General features: G+C 32.7%; 1 protein-coding gene across 1 annotated transcript in view; it reads left to right on the forward strand.

The window, feature by feature from the left end:
- Positions 1 to 1,619: 1,619 nt before the first annotated feature.
- Positions 1,620 to 19,435, forward strand: part of LOC123006176 (ephrin-B2-like) — a 50,689-nt gene continuing 32,873 nt past the window's right edge. The window contains exon 1 of the mRNA XM_044400453.1: positions 1,620 to 2,256. Coding sequence (XP_044256388.1) covers positions 2,096 to 2,256 — 161 coding nt within the window. The 5' untranslated portion in view covers positions 1,620 to 2,095. The remainder of the gene's footprint in view (positions 2,257 to 19,435) is intronic.

Consider the following 19,435-nt stretch of genomic DNA (forward strand, 5'->3'; position numbering starts at 1 on the left):
CAGCGTGTAATTTTACGTAAAAAAAAATCATATTTCAAGAGTTTGTGCGACAAAAAGTTGTTTTTGTCACAATACAAAAAAATCGATTTTTTATTTCAATTCTATAACCTCTTATACGCATTTTTAAGTGTTTTACAACATTTTGGCACTTTTCTAAGTCTTTTGGACCCCTAGAAGTTTATTTGGTTTTAAAGATTTTAATTTTTTCGATTTTTATCAAAATTTTGGATTTTAGATTTTTGGCACCCGAAGCGGGTGAAATTGAAATTATTTTCGATAACTATCTTTTTTTTGTACCCTTGGAAAGTACTTTTAATTTCGTATCTCAAAAAAGAGATCATGAGAAAATCGGTGGTAAAGACAAAAATAGCAAAAAGATTAATTCGACAATAACTTTTAAACTATCAAGAATTTTACGGTTTTCTTGACACCAATCGCCTCTCCGGCACATTTGTTTATACAAGAAAATATTCAGTAATTATTGCCGTTCTAAAACAAGAAATTGTTGACGACAAGACTAGAACATACTTCTCCATAAAATATAATTATCTACTTCTTATAGCAAGGTTCAGGTATTTCTGGTCACTAAACATTTGCTTTGAAGTCTTTTCTTCGTTCCATCTAATTATGAAAGCTGCAAATGGTGCTGAATAAAAAACTTTTATTAAATGTAAACGAAATTAAAATTTTATAGATATATTAATTAAATAATTTTACTATCTGGTTTATAATTAATAATTAAAATGTAACACGTTTCAAAATCTATTATAGTTACAGTTACTCGACGTTTGTTAGATATATTTGTGGATTCATTGTGTTACATGTTTTTTTATCTCGAGGCAATTAATTTTTTCTCATAATTTGGTATTTTTAGGCTGATGTTTAGATAAATGTAGATCAACAGTCTACATCACAGATTGTTTATTAGCTAAAAACATTTAATGTTCAGATATATTCACAAACATAATTATGTATTTATCGAAATGTTTGAGATTTTTGCATCCGTAATGAGTCGGAAGGGGCAAAAGAATGGAATGGCTGAAAAGTCGGTAATTGGGAGTGAATGTTATTATAGTCCCTAGAGTAAATAACCGAAGTCCTTATGCATTTTATTATTCTTATTACTACTTTATTATTAAATGTTTTAGAATCAACAGCATAGATTATTACATTTTCTTTTATAATTTTAACTCTAGTAAGTACCTACAATAAAAGTAAAACTTCTTTACTATTCCTTGCAATTGTTTCTTGTGTTTCTTAAAATGTATTTATTGGTATTTGATATTTTTTATTATTGGTATTTGAGTTGGCAAGTGAAATGTGCAAATTCAAATTCAAGTTTCTCAGTTAGGCTAGTTGAAGTGTTGAAAAAATGAAATAAAAAACGGCGGTTGTCTGTGGGGGGTTGAGCCGAGGGCAGAGTTAGGGTATCGCGGATCGCAGGCAGCAGATGGCCGGTCCGATGGTTTCACGTCTCAGGACGCGCTTGGGGGCTAATTAATGGTGATCAGTTATTATCGAGATATTTGGCGTTTGGCATATATGTATGCCGTCCCCATAAACAAGCTCGCATTCTGATCGAATTGGCGATTGCAGCAAGCAGGATCAGCGTTTCCGTGCACTACCATCTACCTGCAGGCTTTTGGGCATCGCATCGACTCATCGAGAATCGAAAGTCATACCCGACAACCGCCACCCAACCGCCACCACTCAGCCCTCACCTGCTGATTCTTCTCGTCGATTACGATTTTCGTCGAGAAGCAACGACCGACCAACTGCTGCGTTGCCGTTCAGCGCACCACGCCGTCGTGTTCAGCCTCGAATAGAAATAGAGAGTAAAGTGTGGAGTGTGGAGAGTAGAACACGTTCGGCAGTTGCAGGAAGAAATTACATTCGACGACGACGACGACGACGACGAGAAGTCGAGAACACTTCGGGCACATCCACGTTGCGATTTGAACATGTGCCGGGACAATGAGAGTTACTGGTGGCGATCGACCGGTAATTGTTGAAGATGATGACAACTTCTCGATGGTAGGGTGGTCTTGGTCTTGGTGTTCAGTGGAAGAGTGCGTTTTGGTGATCGGTTCGCGAAATGGCCGTGTTAATAAAAAAGTGCAGTTTGATCTTGCCGGGGTTTAGAACAACCTCATGTTTGACCGTTGTATTGCTCGTCTGCATGGAGACCGTCTTCTTGTGCACACAGTCCACCTGCTCAAAAACATTCCAGGTTCACTGGAATACCAGTGATAGCATGTAAGTCTATTGTTTTATGTAGTTTAGGTTCGGGTTCCGTTGACAATCTAATTGTTAATTTCAAGTGTAGGGTGTAGGTACATAGAAATTTGCTAACTTAAATTAATATTACCTATTCTGTGGTTCGTTCTACGGAATAGTTCGTTCCATTGTTCTGGTTGTGCCTTCGAGTTGCGAAGAACAATCAGGGGAAGCGGTCAATCAAATGGGGTGTGTGGAAGGCTCCAGACTGGCAGTCGCGGAAATCGCCTTTTTACACAACCGGCGAATCTTCAAACTAAAGAACATCTTGAAAGAATGCAGGTTTTGACATCTTACAACACGTGTTTTACGGGCGACACGCAAAAAGCTGCATAGTAATGAATTCGGAGAACATCCAGGTAGCTTTTTGTCCTGGTGGCCAAGATGAAATTGAAAGTGTTGAATATCACAGTGCGGTTGAATTTCGTCGAGGATGTCTTTGTTCGAAAGTTGACTGAACTAAGAAAAACGATTCTTTCTCATTGATGACGATAAAAACGTTTTGTCAAGTGCTCATTTAATAATATAGCGCGAAATCCACTTAGATATTCAAGTTTTTCTTGTTCTCAGGCGCGACTCTGCATAATTTCGCATTTAAACGTGGCCGAATTTAATCCAATTGATGTGGGTTAGTCGATTCAATTTTCAACGTTCAAATCACGCGCTAACATCTATATTCAATTTCTCAGACTAAATTTTATTTAAATTTTTTCATCTGTCTGAATCGATGCCTCTAGTCAACCTTAATTTATACCGTACCAAAACCAAATTTGACATTTAGCTCGAAATTTACATAAATACGATAAGGAAATGTATCATTTCGGGAAATTATAACCCCACCATTTTACAATTTTGCATTAAATAAACACCGAAAACCCAATTCGCTGCCGGCTTTTTCTTATAATCACCACTCAACCCAGCCCTATTCCATGCAAATTATTCATTTCGCTAATTCTAGACGCTGTTTTACCGCAACATTTTTTTTTTTTTAATAAAACTTTTTGCGGTATTTTCAAATCACCAGCTTTCTGTTACTCAACTTACCTTTACCTGCCAATCTATTCATAATATGTACGAATACACTATTTTAAAACATTTTTGCTATTATTGTTTGGTGATTTTAGGCGATTTTAATGTTGTTTCCATATCTGAAGAAGTAATTTTAGATAATCCGAATGTTGATACCGTCACTAATGGACATTTTATAGGACCACTCCTGCGATTTTTGTCACAAATTAATATAATCTTTATGCTATTTTCGATCAGTTTATTAGTACCATAAAATAAATACTTTGACAGATAATGGATTTTCCATTCATTGCAACAAAAATCGATCTGACTACGTTTCGGCAACTTTTTTTAGATATCTTTGTTGGAGGGCCGATTTTAGAAACGTTTTATCCATTAATAATAAATAATAATTGTATTTTATGGAAGGCTGATTTCTATACCTGAATTAAAGCGATTTTTATTTTTTTATTTTAAATTCTTAACAGTAATTATCGTATCATAATTGACGAGAATAATCTCTAGAATTTGTCAATTTCTCTATTTTATCAACATATTTCTGGGAGACACATTTATTGCATTTATTTAATAAAAATATACAGCGTAAAGATTTCCTTGTAGTACAAACCACAACACGCGAGCATTACACAAAGCAATTTTTTGCCATTAAAATTATCACAATTTTATTTCTTGTTGTAACAATTGCTTTCAATTTGAATCGATTAGCGGACTAGTCTTGAAGGCGATTTTTATCAGTAGCTTAATACTTTATTATCATTTGTAAACAAATAATAGTCCGTTGTTAGTCGACTGCTTATCTCATTTATTGTAACCAATTATTAATTAAAATATTTAATTGTTGTGTTTGGGTTAACCTCGCTTTAGGATTTAGCGATGAAATATCGATTTTAAATGATCAAGTGTCGAGTGCCGATTCGTCAAATAATTTACCAGTTCGGCATCGACAGGTCGAACAACCATGAGATGTGGGTTAAACAGAGTTCGTGAGTTAGCTTTCTCCACCAAGAGCTCGGTTATCGGCAAGAGTACATTGTTGATATCTGATCAATTGCTGTCAATAATTTCGTCATTATTTAAATATAGACTTTCAAATTGCAGGGAAGTGTTCTTGTGATTTTTTACCACACGTTTAATGGCTGACTATTGTTATAATGTTTGAAGTAAAGGGAATTTGAGATATTTGCAGGTAAAATTCTTCAATTAAAATCCAAACCTGAACCAGGGAATTCCTAAATACTCGAACGGAACACGCAGATAATTATTATATTAAATTTCCGTTTATTATTCAGGTAAATAAAGAGCAACGTGGACTATAAAATTTACTCTATAATTTCGAATTCTAACCACAATAAATTTCTAAAATTATCAAATTAGGATTATTATATAGAGAGTGATCCTCAATAACGTTTTCAGTGAATTGAAACCCGACATGAAACATTTAATATCTCCCAACCGTTGAATTTACCTCATAATTAAAATTAAATTACTACCTGATGGCAACAGAAATTAGGCCGAATACGAGACAAAATCCCCGGAAACTGCCAACAATCTGAAAAACATAATTCAACTGATGCTGGGCATTAACAGATATTTTGAACGAGTGCTTAAATTAAATAAAAACTCTCTATACAATGTTGTTTGTTTCAATTCAGTCAATTAAAATTTACAAGAATTATAGCTATGCGAAATAATATATTTTTATAAAATATAGCACTGATATTTATTACAGGCAAAGTTGTTAAATACAAAATGTGAGATATGTGAAGCTTATGTTATTAGAGTTCTTTGTTCGTGTTTGCGTCTGCGGCTATAAGGCTTTCTAGGTATATATTTCTATAGTTATGACGAGTTGCAAGAGCGGTCCTTTCCAATGGAAACAACTTTCCTATGATTAATGGTATATTAATTATCTTTAACAGTTTGTAATATTAAATAAAATTTGACCGCAATGGCTCGAAAACAAAAATGTTGTCTCCAAACTTAAATGAAACGTATTATAAGCTTTGTGCTTTTTGAACCATATCAAAAATCAGTTTTATTGAATTTTTCAAGTAAAAATCGATCTGTTTCATCCATCTACAGTTAAATATAATAGGAGGAGCTTTTTGAAATTTTGGCATTTGCGATTGTCATATTCGTGATGCATTTTTGTTATACATATTATAATACCTAAGCTTAGGAGATTTAGTTTTTATTATCTTTATTTTATCTTTTATCGCCATTTGTGTATTGATTATGACAGGGAACAGCAAATGGCGTATGGTAACATAACTCTTCAACCTTTTGCAATTTTAACTTCCACTCTTAGGTTTACTGACCATCTAGTCTATTTGACCTTTCTAATAGCAAAAAGTCAAAGGTAAATTGTCACAACTACCCAGTCGTCGAGTATTTATTATATTCCTTTGAAAATATCAGGCGTTTTAAATGAATTCATAAAGTTCGAAAGACGCTTTTTCAGCCCGGAAATAACATAAATTGAGTAAAATTTAGAATGGAAAAAACAAATCGGTTGTTAGTCGAATAATTTTAATTGTTGAGCATTTGTTGAGTAGTCATATGTATTATACGGAGATGCTATTTTAATATGATAGAGGAGTTGTTTGCAAATCAGCTTTTGAGCTTAAATCGACCCACGATGATGCTCTAGGGAACAAACGTTTAAAAGATCTCACCTTCTAGAAATGCACACATAAATGCGAGCAAAGCGAATCGAATCGTTAAATTGTTCTTGGCCAAAAAGTTGACCGAATCGTGTTATTCGAATTGATTCAACATAAACATAAGCAAACTGCAGAGCAAAATCCGGAACATTACCGGAATAATAGAGTTTAATTTCTCATTACGAGTGGAGAAAACTCGGTTAGACCACGGCGCTGTGCGGTAATTCGGCCGGATCGGATTCACTGGCGAAGTATTTTGATCGACTGAATAAACATTGAGGCTGTAACTTACTGGGAAAACTGCAAGAAATTCTTGTTTGTTTTCAGATTCCGACGGCTGACAATTCGGAGAGACAATGACGATTTTCATCCACAAATATTTTCCTCCGTTCGGAAGAAGTGTTGAAATTATGTTTGACTTTCACATTGCGGCCTTTCCAAATATTTAATTTCATGTCGGCCCGCAATTTTTCCATTCAAAATCAATAACACACATATTTTTTTACACACACTTCCAATTTTCCCTAATAAAACTTTTTTTTTTAAATTATACTGTTATTTTCATCTAAGTGACACTCTAAATGATTTAACGTTTTATCGCTTCATTTAACCACTTTTTATCCAATTTGCATCACTGTTTCGGTCGAATACAATAACCATTTTTATACATATTATAGCTTACAGCTCGTCGATAAATTACGGTTCATTTTTAAAAAAATTAACGGATGCACAAAACAACTATTTTATATTTCCCAAGTTGCATTTTGATAAGAATAAAATAAATAATAAAAGTAAATACATATTTAGATTTTCATGTTGTGTCTAAAATTTCACTTTTCGTCTAAACTAAACGTCAAAATTTATATTTAAAAGTGAATCAAAAATAAAATGAATCATCTATTCATTACAAGTCTCTAGTTTTCTATTTGCTACGCTTTGTATGAATCAGTACATGATATGACAATACAAAATAACAATGATGTGCGGTATAATTCCAAAAGCTACGAGCTATTGTTTTAAAACAAAAATATATCTTAAAATGATTTTTGATTTACGTCATGTCAACACCTTTTATCTTAATCTCTTTTAAGCCTAACAGGAGAAAAACTTGACTTGGCATACTTTTTAAAATAAACACTAAAAGCATACGTGTATACTGTTAAGTAAGATAGATCAAAGATAATAAAAAATTTGAAATAATACTTGTTATATTATTATTATTATTAGTTCAGATAACTCCAAAAAGATAAAAGTTAACTAATATCGAGTGGGATAAATGTAGTTTTGAGGTGAGTGGAATGGTAGAGAAAATTTTCATTTTATGAAAAGTTGTTCAAAGAGAGGGTGTATACAAAGATATCTTATACATCTTAGACACACATCAGAGCTAGCGGTGTTTCATGTATTTTAAAAAGGAAGTGATGCTTATGGTAGGTAATTACAGTGGAGATATGTAGAAGTAATTTAATTAAGTGGAGAATTATAAGCTTTCCATCTTTGAGGTGGTCAAGCGTCGATTATTGGCTAATAGGTGAAATTTAGTTTAATAATATATTGAGTAAAATATTTAATTATTCTATTAGTCTTTATTGACAACCGAAAAAAAAAATAGTGGAACTGTATATAAGCCAAGTTGATGGTGCATTATTGGGCTTGCATTAAATATGAAATTTCGAATGACTTGGTGGTAGAATAAAATATTGACCAGTTCTGGATTATCGACTGGGGTATGTCAGCTTGGTTAAGTTATTTATTTAGAGCAAGTGAGGCATTTGTATTAGACTAGAAATAGCGGTAGTATCAAATACTAAAAGTAAAAGAGACTAACAATAAAGAATTTGGAACAGTTGCGTGTATTTAATCTTGCAGGTAATATGTCTAACAATGTTCCGCGATAAAACTTTTCGTATCGTGATTGAACATTATAATAATTATGTCGACTATTATTAATTTATTATGCTCTTTTTATGCAATATTTCTCTAACACATTAATTTCGTTTCAACTAATTTGATTATTCGAAAGTGGAAAGAGTATCAGTTTCTAATGTGAGACTGGGGTTGAAACATAAAATAATGAGAATGGAAGCAGTAACTCGAACTCGAGTCAATTTCCTCAAACACGAACGGTTAAAAAGCAATCTGTTTTATTAAATCGTATACGTAATCTTTTACCCTCGCTATCTGCTCCAGCATTTATGTCCAGGTCGTCGATTTCTCGATTTGGATAGAACGACGAAGAAGAACGCGTTGGTGTTGGTGTTGGTGTGATGGCAAGCTGGCAATTACTTGTACATAAATGCAAACCCCCAGGTGCGATTGATTCTGGATTATGGATGAGGCTCTTGAAGGGGGTTCGCGTGGCCAGTGTGCGTGTAGAAGAGGCAATAGTATCAACTGACGGGATGTTTTAAACCCCACAAACCAGCGGAAGCCCCGATAGTACAAGCCTAAACCCTCCTCAACCTCAGATTACAACTATGTATGTATGTACATCATCCGCATCATTCACCCTTACTAAAGGCGACAAGGATAGATTCTGCTTCTGTTTATTTATTTAAAAGCACCCATATACCAGATTCAATATCCCAATTATCTCAGAGGCAAGATTTCTACACATTGTTGCAACTTTTGTTCAGGCATCTTGCTTTTTTTACTCGTATTGAAGAGCGCTATCGTGAAATGGCCGACAATAACTCATGTTATAATCTCAAATTTATGAATCATTTTGAAGTCACGAATGCTGGATGCCCGACTGGGACCGCTCTTGTACCGCTCGAACTAACTACACGACCCTTTAGATTATGTATTTAAATTTTGTACATATTTTCTTTGATTATTGGTATTTATGACTTTACTCTTTTATACTACTATATAAAGGAAAAAATATTACCGCTACATTCATTGCCTCATACCAACATTCTCAAATCGATGGCCAACTAAATTATTACCAAATATTAATAACTAGAATTATTACACCATTCTTCACAAGACAGTAAACACTATTTTTAGGATTTCAATATGTATAACTAAATCCCTTATTTCAGTTCTCAAATATTACAATTTCTTCTTAGTACGTAATAAGAGTCATTTACGGGAAAATTACCGGAATATACCTACTCGTACCTATTTATTATTCTTGTCATATATTTATGGGGTATTAAAATTATTGATTGAATTAATTTTAATTATCCTTGTAGGTTGTAGGACGACATAGTGTCCTACTCTCGTGTAATTGCTAGTTTAATTAAATACGCACCGAATAATTTACGAATAAATGGTTTGAAAGGTCAAACGAGGGGAGGTGTAGGGGATTTGTATATTCTTAGATGTTCAAGTCACCTTATTTTAAATTCAAAGTAACAAATTTAGTGTCGGTAAATGTCAACAAATTCTACTAATCTCTACATATAAAGCGCGATAATTATAGTAGGTAGGTAGGTATAGAAAGATATAATTTACTGTGTGGAACAGAATTTGGAAGTAACGGGATTGAAAGAGATTTTTGATTGGTGCATATACTATACTATGTGTTTGCTGATGAAATGCAGTTTTACGCTCGCTTGTGAAAATTTGGCAGAACAGCAAATATTTGTTTTTTCATCACCTAATAAGGCAATCTGCGTATTTACTTCAAAACAGAATTGCATCGCAACTTCTTCCTTGTTTTGTCAGTGATTTACTAATTAATGCATTGTAATAGATTGTTTTTCACTTGAGAGTTAGAAATTCTACAGTGAATTTATCCCAGATCATCCTGAATGCTTGTTTATTACTTATTATAATTGTGTTTTATGTTTGTTCTGTTTTTGGAAGTTGTACATTTGCATGTTATAATTAATTATGGCAGTTCTGCTATAATATGGTCCGTATTATAATGCATGTGATGTTTGGTGGCCTCCATTATTTATCCTCAAGTAGATAGTGTGGCTTGAAGATGTATGACAAGCCCTGTACTTTCCGGCATGTAACGAGTAAACAGAACTGTTTATTGCAATCAATATTTCAAACAGGTTGGAGAAGAATATCTAACAATGCATCGGGTAGCCTGTCATTACAGACGTTTATTAATAATCGGGCTCCGTAAATTAATAATTATTATAGTTAAGTAGTATTGATTTTGCGTTGTGTTCATTATTGACAATAGCCAAGTGATGCAACGTAATGAGGGTCAGGCCGAAGAATGTCGTGTCGTTTCTTAAAAAACAATCCTTTCAATAATAGCCTTTCGCATAAATCTTTCAATATCACAAAGCTTGATAGAAGTTGCTTTATGATCGCACGAAAATCGACGAATAATAACGATCTTTTGCAGAGCCAAACTTGAGTGTATCAGCCGGAATAATTTCGTCGTTTCGTTTCGTTTCTTGACTTCATTATTATTTTCGATATTTTCCCGTCAGATTTCGTGCCGTTTTTAAGTGATTTTTCTACTGTGTGACACTTTTAAACTATGCTAGTCTCTCATCAGAAATCCAGAAATTTTTTTCTGCCACTGATTTTTACAATTTTTTTGTTTCTATGACAGCAAATTCAATCATAACTGCTCTTTGCTGGATTTTTTCTATCTTTATTGGTGCATTTCTCGCTGCTCTGGAAATAAAAAATATAATATCTACATAGGTGTAGGAATTTGTTCGAATCTATTTGTGATTGCCTAATTATTGGCGATGAATGGGGTTATTAGTTGGTAATACATTTATCACTTGCATTTCTGACAGTGATGTTGATCGCTTCGGATTCAATATGTGTAATTAATAACTTGCATACCTACCTATTCTCTAATCTTAATTTCTTCAAGATATATTACCGCAGAACAATAAGATGAAAAAGGTGTAGTAGTTTTTTTAACTGTAATTAAAGTGTATTATAAGTATCGAGACGGAGTAAAAAATCTTCAAACTCATTATAATTATTGTTGTGGCAAGAATAAGGCATCTACATTATCAAATATAATTACTACTAATTGTATTGCCACTCAGCAAGATATTTTATTCTCTCAGTTGGAACTTGATCGTGAGTTCTATTTATAATATTTAATACTTTTGTATCTGTGTTGATTGATACCAACATATTATTACCGACATATGGTGTAGGAATTATTATTCTTATAATGAAAAAAAAAAAAAAACGCCTGGTTAGTTCGCTTGTTCTTTAATGAATTAATATTGTTAGATTTACAGATCGATTTATTAATTAGGTGATTTTCTAATGAAACGATTCCATTTCATTTCTGATGGCCCATCAGCGGGTCCATTTGTGGCGAGCGTCATTTGGTTTTTATGATGTGACAGTCTTCGAGCGCTAAGCTCCTTGTAAACATTTCACACAAGCGCGCCGTGATGTTGAAACAAAGAGGTCGGTGTGAAAACTAAACAGAAATTCTGACACTTGTCTGTAAACAACAAGTCCAGCCTCTTCGAAATATGAATACCCGGATCCTCGACCTATCCAGAAAGAAATTCGTAGAATCGCAACTAGCAACACGATGCGAGCCGCTAACAACATGAACAACACGGCTAAAACATGACGACGTGAGATCGGCCTTGTTTCCAATTTTACTGAGCTCGCTACTATTACCATACAATGGAATCGAACTGGAACTACGATTCACATCAAATCGTCTATATTATAATACGAATTATTTTGAATAACTCATAAATAAATCAGATCGTCAAAAACAAAAACATCGCTAAAAGCCAGCCGAAAGCGACGACTAACTTCGCGCCTCTAGACTTTGATATCTTCAGTCGTCTGTCATAAACAACGACAATTGTTTACTAATCAATCACGTACTCAAAGTATGGAATAAGGATGGATATTTTACACGTTTGAAAAAAAAAATTAAAAGATGGACCGATCCAACTAGTAGGCGTCTCATTTGCAAAACATTGAAATTGGCTAAACTTGTTTTGTGATAAATAAGGAAGACTTCCGAGCTGTCACTCTTTCAATTTACACCTCGGCCTAACATGCGAGAACGACATTATTACATTAGGGACTGACAAAACTAATCACTTTGATATTTACTTGTTTGTTGAGATTAAAACTTTGTGATTTTATGCAAAACTAGCTTAAGCTCTTTATTTCTAATTTATTATGGTTTGGTTTTTCGTTCTTAGGCGTCAGAGTACAAATCTGAGTTTATCTTCACGAGTTTCGAATGAAAATAACAATTCGTTTAATTTATTTTTGTCATTACTACTAATTGACTCTTTTCATGAGCCACCGCTAAGAAGTAAAGTAATTAAACTCCAAATTATATTTCGTCAAAATCACATTGTCATTATCACACTATTACCTACTATTAATAGCACATATTATTAATTATCACAGCTTTGCTGCAGATGTCGAAATGTATGTATGTACATTCATTTACCTATAGATATCGTCTTTCAAGTTCAAATACATGTGTTAAAATTTTTATCTCATAATAGTCATAATAACGGATCAGCTTGTGGAAGAAGCAGAAACAAATCCTGGTGTGAATGTTTTGAGATAGAAAATTTGCTGACTATTTAACAACGAATAATTCTTTGTAAGACTATCCAGTGTCAGAGTTCTCCTAAGACGAGTCATAACTTGTGTCAAGTTTATTTGGTTAGTGGATTTTCTGGTATAAAAAAATACTAAACGCTTCCGTAAGTTGACGGATAGAACAATTTATACCGGGTGGGGCATCGGTTACGCGCACTTGATAAATCGCGACTTCAAATTAATTAAAACTGGCGATATTTCATATACCTAACTAATTATTGATAGGGTATAAATTGAAAATTTTTCTAATTTTTTTGGATAATAAATGAGTCCGTAACAGTTTTGTGTGTTTTATGAATACTTTCTGTTAATTTACCTATAAAATTTTTACACTAAATGAATCTGTACCTGTCAGCGCATCAAACTTTGATATCACAATTTTAAATTCTGACTTGGTTAGCCAAATAATCGCTTTTTTTTTTATTTAAACACAAACCAGACCCGTGATTTATGACAAAATGGTATAATTTGCCAACAAAAGAATCATTTACTGGTAGCCGACCGCTTTAAAGGGTCTTTTTGTTGTAAACCTTGGAATCTTACACAAACTGCAGTTCCCCATTGTAACCTACAAGTAGCAGGTCAAAAATAAAAATGATTTTCAAAGTTAAGATGGAAAATTGCGTTTAATTGAAAATCTAATTGATTTTTTTTTCTGATTTTGTAAACAATTGTAGGAAGTGAATCTGCGTAGGACAGTATAAAAATTAGAATTAAATTTTTTGGGAGAAAATTACTTTTTTTTTTTTTTGGCTTTGTTTGTGAATGAAAAATTACCAAAAAATTAGAGAATGTACCTTACTAATGCCCAGGTAAGTGTGAAAAAATTCAACAATTTTATTTAATTAGAAGTGGGGATTTTCTTTTTGGGCGTAACGGATGCCCCACCCGGTATAACGCTGAGTGGTCTAATTTTGTTTGATGTGAGATATATACATAATTGTAAAAGGGAAAAGAACGAGCAGAAAACATTTTTGTTTGACATGAGATGGTAATTAAATTATTTAATAGTATATTTTATTATAAGCTCTGTCTGATATCATTAATTGTAAGTAAGCAGGTGATTAAATGAAAAAGAAACGTTCATTATTTTAATAAAAAAAAATTAAATGTTGCAAGCTATCAAATGGATTGTTAGTGAGTTTTTTTCGAGGTATTTAAGATCGAGGCATTCACTAGGTCAGTTTAATAATTTAGTCGACACACTTTGTGCAATTTTTAATCCAAAAGTAGTTAGATAAAAAGATGTATCGAAAGACCACGAATAGTAATAATGCAATTTGAAATGATTTAGGTGCATATTTTAATTTTGTTAGTACAGCACGAACAGCCACAGGTTGGAATTTCACATACATTGCCATAAATTGTTGAATTAATTAAAAAAATACATATTTCCCTTTCGATTAACATCAAGCAAGATAAAAAGTTTTAACATCGCAGAAGATAATTTGTATGTAGGTATACAGGCGAGCTTACTATACTAATTCATAACTGACAAAATAAATACACTTTTAAGCTGCCGTATTTTTTAATCGCAGCATGTGATGACAATGTAAATTAGATGGACGATTAGAATTTTCATTTAAGAAATAAATATGCTGCTCAAGAATGTTACTGGTTTATTATAATCAGAACTTTTATCTAAAAATTAACATATTTTGTTTGTATTTTATTAATGGTCTTGTGCACGTTTTAGAATTGTTGAAATATGTTACCTGCTTTTACCCCCAAAAATTTATTTCGTCATGTTGCTGCTCTAATCTAGATCTGTATAGTGTCGAAAATTCCGGACAACTACCCTTTCTTTCACCGCCTACGCGCATTTCTGTCATGCTATTGTCTTATAATAACCTACACCAGCTAAATCTCGACTGGTTTAATTCAATTCAATTAACCTAACTCTAAGAAATGACTCAAGTCGGAATAATTAGGTGCGTTCCGTTCGATCGGGAAAAGACTGATAAAATCGATATCCAGCCTCAGGGGCTCGAAATAATCATGCATTATATTATATTGTATTTTAATCATTATACATATATACTTGCATTCGAAAATTTGATATGTTTACTTTGTATGCAATTTTGAACAAATGTTTTTAATTATTAATATGGCATTGAAACAATAATGCTAAATATTTTTACCGATGCTGTTTAATCATTAATCATTTCAATAGTATAAATGCTGTTATCGTTTGCTATGACTGAACAAAAGTAAGCAACAATTTACACTCTCTCAATCGTCGTGTCGGGGGTGGACGGTTTGAAAAAACGCCATAATCAATAATTGTTTGTTAATTAAGGCAAACGTTTTGTTTGCTTTAATCACATAATTAAATAGTTTTTTTCCAATGGGTGTAATTGTTCCAAGTTCGACATTTTTTTTCACTATAAACATAATGAGCAAAAATTTATTTATCTACACTTTGGTGAACATGAAAATAGAGATCGTATACAGATGTTTTTACAGTCACACGAAATAATCCGTTTCCGTTTTAATCTTAATTTTTAATTAAGTGATTTGTAAAAGAGTACAGTTTCATTTCTACAAAAGACAATCGTTTCTTTCTCACCATCATGTCCTGATAACGTTGAATTCGATGAGAGGAATCGTTGAATAAGTAATTATATGGTCAGTGAGTGGGGAAGGGATCTCAAAGATTCGTAGGTATAGGGGTAGTCAATTTTCGGTTTAATCAAATTGGATTAAATTACCCATAAAACGTCATTGTTAAGGGTTGTGGTGAAAGTTAGGTTTACCATAAGCAAATTTTAGTTTGGGTCAAGATGAATCGAATTTTATTGTGGAAACACCAGTGCGCGCTATACGATATTTATTAATTAATAGCCTAATGAATTTATAAAACAAGAATGATTAATAATAATGAATAATAAATAAAACAGTGTTATACGTATATTAGTGGTAATATATACCTTTACGCCGTAAAATAATAATCTATAAAATACACATTTTATCGTTATTGTTATGGTTATTTATATGGACGCGTTTAATGTATTTAGGTGAGCATTGTGCAAATATTAAATATTACTTTGTTTCTGTTTTAAACACTATAATTCAATTTCGATTGTGTTGTTAATGTTACAGATGTTTGTTTCGTGGTATTTGTAAATAAATATACAATGAAACAAAATTCTAACGATTGTTTTGATTATGATCGCTATTAAAAACGGCATAAATTTTAAGAGTAACAACCTTATTACGCGATGAAAAAAACAAGAGTCAAGACATCAGATTTAACGAGTTGTCAATTTATATGCAATGCAGATGTTATTCAGTAGCCGAAATTTAACAAAGGACATAAATATTGAAAAAAAAAATATCGTCGATACTTTTGATCTTACATAAAAGCAAAATAAATGATATTATGTCAGATCAAGCATGACAATTACAGACGTATACGTTTGTAATTTATTTCGGAGCCGAGTTGGAAGGAATGATGGCAGGATGGCTCGAAACAAGCTCCAGAGGTACGAATTATTTTAAAGCATCAAGAGAATTGATATAATCTTACCAAGTTTATATAGTCATTTACTAGGCCCAATTTGGAAGGCTCTTTATTCCCACCTAATCCTAATTGCCCCACTAAACTTCCCTAAATCAAATTAGTGACGTCGTAATAATTGAATTTTAAATAAACGCTTTAATTGCATACGCAAGTCGTGGATCTGAATTCATCTAGACGTTCTACACCAATTTAATTTTTATTTTTGATTGTAATATGTTGAATGATGTCGGAAATATTTGATTTGGGAACAGTAATAGTCGAGCGAACGACATAAAATGAATTTATAACGAGAATCGTCAACGTCAATTTGCAGTGGAAACTGCTGTCCAACAGACAAGCTTCGGTATATAAACATTAGGGGAAAATTGAACGTACAACTACCGTCTAAGTAATGAAGATGAAGCTTTGTTATTAGCATTAAATCATTAATATTACCAGATCGATAACTACTTCGTACCTGGACACGTTTCTTTCACATATTCTCTCATGTAAAATGCTTCCAGCCCTCACACATCATTTCATACCTATAAAAACCAACAAAGAAATTCATTAAAAACGCGCTTCACCCCCTGTTAACTCCAGTAAGGATAAAATTTATATGTCCACCGACAATATTGATGTATGTACGAGAATATACGAAACTTTACAAAATCAACAAATATGTACTTTTGTACTTTTGTTCTCCTCATGGGTTTGGGTCCGTCTTGTGACATTTTAAAGAGCATATTTAAATAATACTCGAGAGGTTTTTGTTGACAAAATTAAAAAAACATATATTCTAGAAGAAGAGGTAATTGTTTCAATACAGGTTAGTTCGTAGAAAAGGGGTCATTATATTGGAATTACAAAAAGAAGCGTTGTGGCACCAGAAGGCTTTCATAAAATAATTCAACTATCTTGACAACCACAAAACAATGTTGCATATGCGAGTGTAATGTACCATACCTATATGTATGATAGTTGTTTTACACGTAAACATAAACATAGATTTTCGTGGTCTATTAAATCTTGTTCCAGCTTTTTGATTTAATATTCCGGTAATATTTGAATCGCTACTTAATTATATAATTAATAATAATAATAATTCTTACGGTTTGGGAAATTAATGAGTTAACGTATCAGTCGCTAGGATTCAGGGGATCAGATAAAGTTACATGTTACATACAGCGAGCTTCGGTTATTAAGCGAAATAATAATTGGCAATAGACAACATGTAGAGATATAGAATTTAGCATTATTGCAGATACTTGTGACAAGAGGCAGGTGGTTGCACGAATTATGATACTTAACACTCATTACCACATGCAGCGGTACAAAGTAAAAGTTTATCGTAAAAACACCAAATCAGAATTTGCTGGTCATTGAATAAAAGATGAACGACAAAATCAAATACTGCAACAACAAACTGGTTCAAACCTTCTCTCTCTCTTAAATCCAAAGATTTGGAGAGTTGCAATCCTGACATTAGTGATGCAGTTCAAGACAAACTTGGTAACTCGTTTCCTATACATATCAAGCGGACGTTAAAATTTCACGTGATAATGAAATTGATTGTGTTAGTCAGAATTTATATATATATATATATATATACGTTGGGTTGGTTTGAACTGGTTGTTGTCTAATTTTTCAGAAGACTTTTTAATTAAGGGTTTGAAGGATTGGATATTGGAGGCAATAAGTTGACTAAAATTCAATTAAAGTGCAGGACAGGCAATGAGGCAAAAATTAATTTAAAGAAAACAAGTTGATGTCGGAGTTGTAGGCTTCGCCACCCTGGGCGCAATTAAGTGTCAACTTGTTAGTTCGGTCTGTTGACTAATGCGACACCTCTCCTAGTTGTTTTAGTAATCAATTAATTAACTTGTCTTCCGCGAGCAAAAATCTACTTTAATTTATTTACTCTGTTGCATGTTAATCTTTCTTATTTTGCAATTATTGCAATTATTTTAAAAATCGACACTTGTGTGATTCGTTACGTTGTTTGCGCAATTTCGAATTATCTCACGCAATATTTACATAATACCAATATATTTTGAACGAACAGTGCAATTCATAACTTAACGCAACAAATAGGCCGAGAATTATTTGCATGCGTGTGAATCGATTATTTTTTTTACTTACTTATAAATATATAGAGTGGAACAATTTAATTTTTACCACAATCATGCGACTCATAAATCGAAAAGGTGAAATGGGGAAGTACTCGTATTGTTACAAAGCGGAAATGAACTACTGTTACACCAAAACCAGGCTCCAAAACTGCAAGAGGTCAACGAGAATGGTCATGAATGACCACACCATAAACTGTTGTCGTGACGGAAAGAAATAACTAAGTCCCTTTCCTTACAAGCCTAAAAATGGAAGTCAAATAATAAACAGCTAAGATAGACCAACACCAGGAACACAAAAAACAAAGACCACGGAACTATATTCTTCTACTATTTTAATTAGAAGAATAACCGAAATTAACATATTTCTCTTTCCCATTTTAATGATATCAAGTTTGTCTCACGCAAGACTGCACACCTCTCGGAAAATCTTTAATCATCATGCGAATTTTATGAAATTTTTTATAAAGACGTCAATGCAATTAAGTGATCAAGTTTAATACCACTTTTTAAAGGGTTTACGTCCTAATCACGATATCGTTAAGCAAAATAGGACAAACATTAATACATTTTAACTTTAACACTTTACACAAACACGAATTACTTAATAATAAATGTTACTTTTACGAGGGGTGTGTAGTCTTGCGTGCGACACCAGTACCTAACTTCAAATTTCATAGTTACGCACCTTAAAAACAATTATTTTGTTTAAACATGAATAATATGTGGAGAAGTTAACCAGAAATTACTGGCTTATTATCTATTAGTTTGTTTATTGTTTAAGAAAGTTGATTTATTTTTGCCTCTAATTGCCTACCCAAGTGGGATATCAACACTGGTTTTTGTGGGTTGTTTTAAATTTAGCAAATCAGGATCTGTATATTATTAGAAATTGGTTTTGGTTGTTTTTTTTTTTTATTTAGTGCTTCATTACTATTATTAAAAGTCATAGCTCTATGTATAACAAAGGTAATTTATCAAGTGTTTTCAATTACCGTCAAAACTTTATATTCCCATTCAATTTAATTATTAATTTTTTGGTAAAAGTGTCTAGAAACACTTTTTCTTCTGAACCATGTTTGTTGTTTGCAGTTAGGTTGTTATAATAGGTAACGTCAGTTGGCAATTCGAATCTGTGGTTACGTTAGAAAAATTTCCGTGTAGTAATTAAAGAAAAAGCCATCAATTAAATGAACATAAAAGTGGTGGTGTGTATGTGACTTTTAGGTCTGGGTGGAGTTTGGGTCTCGGCGTTGTAAAATAAAATTGTAATAGCTCCGGTTGGTGGAGGTTTAACTGGT

The sequence above is a fragment of the Tribolium madens genome, unplaced genomic scaffold (genome assembly GCF_015345945.1).
Source record: "Tribolium madens isolate multiple individuals breed KSU strain unplaced genomic scaffold, Tmad_KSU_1.1 Scaffold_2;HRSCAF=44;Tcas5.2_LGX, whole genome shotgun sequence".
NCBI classification, from domain to species: Eukaryota; Metazoa; Arthropoda; class Insecta; order Coleoptera; family Tenebrionidae; genus Tribolium; species Tribolium madens.